We start from the raw sequence: 7,816 nt of genomic DNA on the forward strand, positions 1-7,816 counted from the left end.
GCGAAACTATGGCCTCAGGGCCATAATAAGCACAAGACTGTCATCGATACCTCTAACATAAATATATCCATGAATCACCTGGGTGTGTTTATAAAACGATATGACATAGTTTTACAGAGAGATGTGAAGCCACAAATTAATTTGTTTAATGGATGCATTTCTTTTTTCTTTTTTTTTGACAGTTCTGCAAGAACATGCATATTTCACGAGTTTCTTGCAAGACATAAAATGAGGTTAGCACATTTGGTTAAGTGAGTAAATTAGTGAACTGTGATCTTAACTTGTTCAGATAAAGTCACCGAGATGTTTAAATGTTAAAAGAACAAATTATAAACTAAAGTTCTCTGCTGCAGTTCTCTGCTCTTCATTATAATACCTTTTGAAAAGTGTTCCTTCACGCTTTAAGTTTTTATTTTATTTTATTTTTTTGGAGGCAGGTTTGAGGCAGTTTATGCAAAGTTTTTAAAAGAGCGTGCATTTTGAATGACAAATACGCTTTGGTATAAATGAAACACGACACGATGTGATTCGGTTCAATGAGAAGGCTGTGATACGCTTATGAGGTAAGAATATTTTTATGTGAAGCTCACAGATAGATTTTAGAGGTGTACGGTCATAAATCCAATGAAGGATGACAACATGTCTTGCTGAATGTGTAAATTATGTTTTTTCAATAAATAGTGATTTTAATTAAAAAAAAAAACACGTATTAATGTAGGCTGCACAACATGACGCATTACTAAAACTAAGATTTTTAGAAAATATCTACAGAAATAGCTACATGATGCTAGTATTGTATAAGAAGTTATGATTGTACTCTGTACCCTGCTTGGAAGAAAAATAACTAATTTATATTAATGAAGCATTTAAAAGTAAGATGTTTATAGGTTGATACTACTGACAATGCTTAATTATTATTAGTTATTAATTAATATCAGTGCTTAACAATATTCATGAATACTGAAGAAACTGCTGTGTAACAAAATAAATGTAAGCATTACATTTACATTTTGTGTGTGTGTTGTGATGTTAAGATTTTGTCTTAAGTTACTCTTGTGAGTTCATACAGTGGGTATGGAAAGTATTCAGACCCCCTTAAATTTTTCACTCTTTGTTATATTGCAGCCATTTGCTAAAATCATTTAAGTTCATTTTTTTTCCTCATTAATGTACACACAGCACCCCATATTGACAGAAAAACACATAATTGTTGACATTTTTGCAGATTTATTAAAAAAGAAAAACTGAAATATCACATGGTCCTAAGTATTCAGACCCTTTGCTCAGTATTTAGTAGAAGCACCCTTTTGATCTAATACAGCCATGAGTCTTTTTGGGAAAGATGCAACAAGTTTTTCACACCTGGATTTGGGGATCCTCTGCCATTCCTCCTTGCAGATCCTCTCCAGTTCTGTCAGGTTGGATGGTAAACGTGGGTGGACAGCCATTTTTAGGTCTCTCCAGAGATGCTCAATTGGGTTTAAGTCAGGGCTCTGGCTGGGCCATTCAAGAACAGTCACGGAGTTGTTGTGAAGCCACTCCTTCGTTATTTTAGCTGTGTGCTTAGGGTCATTGTCTTGTTGGAAGGTAAACCTTCGGCCCAGTCTGAGGTCCTGAGCACTCTGGAGAAGGTTTTCGTCCAGGATATCCCTGTACTTGTGTAGCAGAGGCCAGCGGGTAAGTGCTGTGCAGGTAAAACCTCACTCCCCGATCTCAAGTGGCGCTCTAGTGACAGATGCTAGAGGCCGTGGCCTTTAGCCTCCATGTTAGAGCGCCTGCCTCCCACGCCGGAGACCGCAGTTTGAATCTCGCTCGGAGCGGGTAGGACCGCAAGTAGGACCGCGACACTTGGCCGCATTCATCTTTCCCTCGATTGCAGCCAGTCATCCTGTCCCTGCAGCTGAAAAACACCCCCACAGCATGATGCTGCCACCACCATGCTTCACTGTTGGGACTGTATTGGACAGGTGATGAGCAGTGCCTGGTTTTCTCCACACATACCGCTTAGAATTAAGGCCAAAAAGTTCTATCTTGGTCTCATCAGACCAGGGAATCTTATTTCTCACCATCTTGGAGTCCTTCAGGTGTTTTTTAGCAAACTCCATGCGGGCTTTCATGTGTCTTGCACTGAGGAGAGGCTTCCCGACTGGTGGAGGGCTGCAACTTTCTCCCATCTCCCGACTGCATCTCTGGAGCTCAGCCACAGTGATCTTTGGGTTCTTCTTTACCTCTCTCACCAAGGCTCTTCTCCCCCGATAGCTCAGTTTGGCCGGACGGACAGCTCTAGGAAGGGTTCTGGTCGTCCCAAACGTCTTCCATTTAAGGATTATGGAGGCCACTGTGCTCTTAGGAACCTTAAGTGCAGCAGAAATTTTTTTGTAACCTTGGCCAGATCTGTGCCTTGCCACAATTCTGTCTCTGAGCTCTTCAGGCAGTTCCTTTGACCTCATGATTCTCATTTGCTCTGACATGCACTGTGAGCTGTAAGGTCTTATATAGACAGGTGTGTGGCTTTCCTAATCAAGTCCAATCAGTATAATCAAACACAGCTGGACTCAAATGAAGGTGTAGAACCATCTCAAGGATGATCAGAAGAAATGGACAGCACCTGAGTTAAATATATGAGTGTCACAGCAAAAGGTCTGAATACTTAGGACCATGTGATATATTTCTATATCATTCTTTTTTAATAAATCTGTAAAAATGTCAACAATTCTGTGTTTTTCTGTCAATATGGGGTGCTGTGTGTACATTAATGAGGAAAAAAAAATGAACTTAAATGATTTTAGCAAATGGCTGCAATATAACAAAGAGTGAAAAATTTAAGGGGGTCTGAATACTTTCCGCACCCACTGTATGTGTGAGTTGGCATGAGTTGTTTTTTTTTGTCTCAGGTGTTCATGCACCTGTCAATGTGCTTTGTACGTTTCATTAGATTAATTGCATAATTTAAAACCATGTAAATAAAGAGAACAATTTGCATGGAAACGTTTTAAGTTTATACAATTTAGAATAACATTCTAAAACTAATTGTCACTGTGATGGCAGATTTAAAGTCACGGCAACTTGATAGTTTCAGTTTAGGAACAAAATTTTCACTGCAGCCATACTGATATAAAAAGAAGCGCACAAATTGAAATGATTTACAAAGCTATAAAACATGCAGTGTGGTGTAAAATGAGAACTGTATATTGCAAAATATAAAAGTCATTATTTTACATGACTGACACATGGGTCACATGGATTTAATTTAATTAAATTTTTTCAGATCACCGACTAAAATCAGGATGGAAATCATGTTGACTTTTCTTCTGATCACGGCAATGATTGGCCAAGGTAAAACGTGCGTCATCCATTCTTCATATGTTGCTGTTTTTGTCCTCTCTTGGTCTAATAAAAGACATGTTCTGCTGACATGATGTTCATATCCATGATTTAACAGGTCAGTCATGGAACAACTATGGAGTAAGCTTCATCACAGTATTCCCAGAAAACATAGCCTTCTACTACGCACGTACTCCAGCCAATGCTCTCAATATCACTGCTCTCTTTCCCGGCACCAAGGTGGAAGTCTTCGTCTCAGAGGTATTGACATACACAGACACACTGCCAGCAGGAAAGCCCGTAACTGTGACCCTGCCACTGGATACTGAGGAATACCGCCTCGGATTTACTTTTCGGACTGTCAGAGTCAGCAGCACGGAGTTCATCGTGGTGCAATCAATCAGCAAGAAAGGAGACAGTGTGCAAACTAATGTTGTTCATCCTCTGAAAAATCACGGTACGTTGTATACCATCCCCTCACTGAATTACAGCCATATGATTAATACTTTTTATCAGTCAGCAAGAAGTGTCAGCAAGAGAAACAGCTCTTTCAGGCTGGTTATTATCAATGGAGAATATTGGACTAATTATGTCACAATTGTAAAACTACCTAGAAACGATACGTACACACTCTATGCATATGAAGCTCTCCAGCTCCAAACCGACGGGACAGAAACTGCGGTTTATTCTTATTATAGAGTGGCAGTGATCCTGACCCATCCTTGTGTAGAAACAGAAAAATGCAGATGCAACATGCTACTGAACCAACTTTATCCCGACACTCTGCAGGATAGCAGATTCGTCGTACCCTCAATACTCAACACCAGCAATTTTTGGCTACATGTGACGTCCTCAGTGAAAACCAACGTCAGTGGCGGGGACATAGAATTGAGTACTGTGGATGCCTATTCCTCAAAACTCCTGTCCCTTCCATCTCTGGAGTTTGGATCCCAGTTCATCAACACATCTTTTCCTGCTTCCCTCCAGCTTTTCGGTCCAGGCATCATAATTGAACCGATCTCACAATATATGTTCTCTGCGTGCTATCTAGCGCTGATCAGCTCAACAGATGCCAAGGCCTTAATCATAGCAGAGACAAACTCCAGGGATAGTGTGTATATAGATGGTGATTTGCTTTTATCCACTGCATGGAGCACCATCGCCAATTCGGTGTACTCATCGGTGTTAGTGCCTCTTGATGACACGCGCGTCATTTGGCATCCGTCCACAAAGATCGCCGTGTACGTGTTTGAGAAGAGCACACATGTGTATGGAGGCCCGGCTATAGCTTTAAGCGACAAGTCAGGTAAGAAATTTATCTAGTGATGGTGATGTTGGCTACACTAATAATTGTTCTTTTTGTATTATGTAGTGCGTTATTCTAACATCGACACAAGTGTATGAGATCATGAGTTCATTCAAAAAATTTAAATCTGTCATTGCACTATATTGGTTTCTATATTGGTATTGATGGTTCCATAAACGACTTTTAACATCCATGGAAACTTTCCATTTGGCAAAAGGTTCTTCACATTAAGAAAAATGGTTCTTTTAAGATCTGTTCACTTTAAGTTTTTTTTTTTTTAGGGAACCCAAAATAGTTGGCCTTGCTGTGAAAACCTTCTTTTGACATCTTTTTTGTTTCAAAACTTTTCAAATATTTTGAAAAATGCTTTAGTGTTTTTTGTCCATATAATGAAAGTCATTGTGGTCCAGTGTTGTTTTGGCCCCTGTTGACATTCATTGCAAGGACAAAAACAGTTCTTCTAAATATGGATTTTCATTATGGTCCAAAGAAGAAGGAAAGTCATAAAGAACATGGAATTTTTTTCTGTACACACACCTTGTTATCTTTCCACTGTTATTGCACAGGAACAAGTGACTCAATAGCAAATCATGTTTTTACAATCAAAACTTCCCATTAATAGAACCATTAAAGATTTTTCAGCAAAATTTAAACAGTAAAACAGTATGTTACGTTCAACAACAAAAAGTAGAACGTAACATACAAAAAGCATTGTTTTTGCTAACAGAACTTGTTATTAATAAAATATATAAAATAATACACTGAACAAAATTATAAACGCAACACTTTTGTTTTGCCCCATTTTTCATGAGGCCTATTTCTCTCAAATATTGTTCACAAATCTGTCTAAATCTGTGTTAGTGAGCACTTCTCCTTTGCCGAGATACTCCATCCACCTCAAGATGCTGATTAGACAGCATGATTATTGCACAGGTGTGCCTTAGGCTGGCCACAATAAATAATTTTGTTCAGTGTATGTGACAACATGCCCTGATCTGCACTTGTTGTAAGAGCAAAGTTAAACCTTTTGGTTAAAATCTGCCATAGTTAACACTATCCTGAATGTGTAATAGTGTGGTTTTATTGTGGTCGCTTGTTTAATTAAAGCAAAAATATAATAATATTGGAATTTGGAGAAGTAATTTGAAAAAAAAGATTCTAATTTATGGCAATATTGTACAAAAAGTTTTCAAAACTACACTGTAAAAAAAAAAAAGTTGAGCCAACTTAAAATTTTAAGGCAACAAACTTCAGCAGATTTTTGAGTTTTCTCAACTTGTTGTTTTAAGTTTATACAACAAAAATTTGAGAATCTCCCACAAAAACAAGTTGAGCAAACTCCAAAATCTGCTGAAGCTGGTAAAAAATGTTTTTTTAAGTTCGCTCAACTTTTTTTTTTTTTTTACAGTGTAGCTTACAAAGCCACTGCTAAAGAAAACAGGTTTTTGGTTTTCACAGCGATACCATACACAGTATAAATCCGTAAAATAGCAGAAAAGGTACTGGCAGCTCATTACACATGACATTATCCATTAATTTTATGGACATTTATGTTATCTCTAAAACATAATGCAATGAAGTGTAAAATTCAAAATACTGGTACAACACCTGTAAAAAATAAATATGAAAAATTCCTTCAAATTATGCAGTATATTGTGCCCTATTTTTACAGATTTTCTTTAGAGTATAAGAATCATTCTGGGCTCCCCTTAATGTGAAGAACATTTTATAGTATAATGAAACTTTTTCCACTATAAATAATCTTGTGCAATGGAAAGGTTCTTCATGGAACCACAGATGACAATTAAGAACCAGAATTTTTAAAGAGTGTTCTTTTAATAACTGTTCTCTGAAAGGTTCTTTGTGGCATCACTACCTAAAAAAAAACTAACTTTATTGTTAAGAGTGTACACTTCTTATGCACTTAAACTTTAGTGTTGTGTTTGTGTGCATTTAGACCCTTTAGGCTGTGTATTGGTTCCTTCTAAGTTTGAAATCATCGTCACACCTCAAACCTGGCCTGAATCCCATCAGTACTGTAAGCTCATAAGTGACGAGCTATTCAGTCCCAGGAATGAAGCGGCTCATGCGGAGATGGCCAGCATTCTGAGTACTGACAGTATGAATGAGAGGTTCTGGATCGGCGTGCGTCGCAGTCTGCTGAATTTAGACTGGTACCGGCAGAAGGGTAACAGCTCACACAACTTGTCATACACGCGGTGGGGAACCGGGGAGCCAGGTGTTGCTGTGAAGGGCATGTGTGCTTCAGTATTCCCAAACCCAAGCATGGATTTCCAATGGGAAACTACACAATGCTGTACTCTACTGAAGTCTGTCTGCTACACAAGGGCTCAGTACTTTCCTCTGCACTTTCCGATCTCAGATGAGACGTCAAATGAGTCAAATCGTAATAGTAATTCTAATGCTCAAAAAAATAAAGTTGAATAATAAAAACTGGCCAAAGAAAACAACTTGGCAGAATTTAGTTTATAATACATCATTAAATGATATACTGCTAATATACAAACTTCATTAACCCTCATGTTGTGTTCCACCCAGGGATGATATTCTTTTTCCCAAAAATGCTTGTTAATGTTATTGCATTAGACAAAAACCTACTGAATAATAGCATGTAGAAATTAAGTGTCCACTCAAAGACTGAGGTGTATAAACTCAGATCATCGAGGCCTACAATCAGTCAGTTCCAAAAAGAAATAAAAAAATCTGTGCTAAGTAAAAGAAAAAACAAGTTGACAAAAGACTGACTTCAAGTTTTGGTGATAATATAGCTTACTGAGAGATTTTACAAGCAGTATTTTAAATGCTGGTGGTTTTTGAATGGTTTTCAGCACAGCGCATTGGTTAAAATCAAAATAACAGTAGTTTATGCTAGTAAATAGGAAAGAGTAAAGATGTTAAAATCACATATGGGAAGATGTGAAGTTGTTTTGCCACAAATACCTGAAGAAAGTTCACATTGCTATTATAACCATGAATGCTGTACATAGCCTAGATTTTATTCACAATGTCCACACTGTTTATCTAGAAACATTACTTTATTATTTGTTATTAGCACTTTACATTTCCAAAATAGAGATATATACTTTCAAAAAAGAAAGATTATAAGATACATTAAAACATATCTTGAAAACAATCTGCATATTTTTTCCAAATAAACCAACTTTC

The 7,816-nt window shown here is 37.5% G+C and overlaps 1 protein-coding gene across 6 annotated transcripts; it reads left to right on the forward strand.

Moving 5' to 3' along the window:
* The first annotated feature begins 19 nt into the window (after positions 1–19).
* Positions 20–7,816, forward strand: LOC131522115 (uncharacterized). Of its 6 annotated transcripts, XM_058747371.1 has the most exons (6): positions 68–82; positions 183–233; positions 438–563; positions 3,269–3,336; positions 3,443–4,630; positions 6,588–7,816. In XM_058747371.1, the coding sequence occupies exons 3-6, from the start codon at positions 559–561 to the stop codon at positions 7,076–7,078; spliced, it is 1,752 nt and encodes a 583-aa protein (XP_058603354.1). In that variant the 5' UTR covers positions 68–82; positions 183–233; positions 438–558; the 3' UTR covers positions 7,079–7,816. The 6 variants fall into 6 exon arrangements, with proteins under 6 accessions (XP_058603355.1, XP_058603352.1, XP_058603351.1 ...); XM_058747372.1 differs by lacking the exon at positions 438–563 and having other exon boundaries at positions 20–82; XM_058747369.1 differs by having other exon boundaries at positions 52–233.

Source organism: Onychostoma macrolepis, chromosome 16 (genome assembly GCF_012432095.1).
Source record: "Onychostoma macrolepis isolate SWU-2019 chromosome 16, ASM1243209v1, whole genome shotgun sequence".
In the NCBI taxonomy this organism is placed as follows: Eukaryota; Metazoa; Chordata; class Actinopteri; order Cypriniformes; family Cyprinidae; genus Onychostoma; species Onychostoma macrolepis.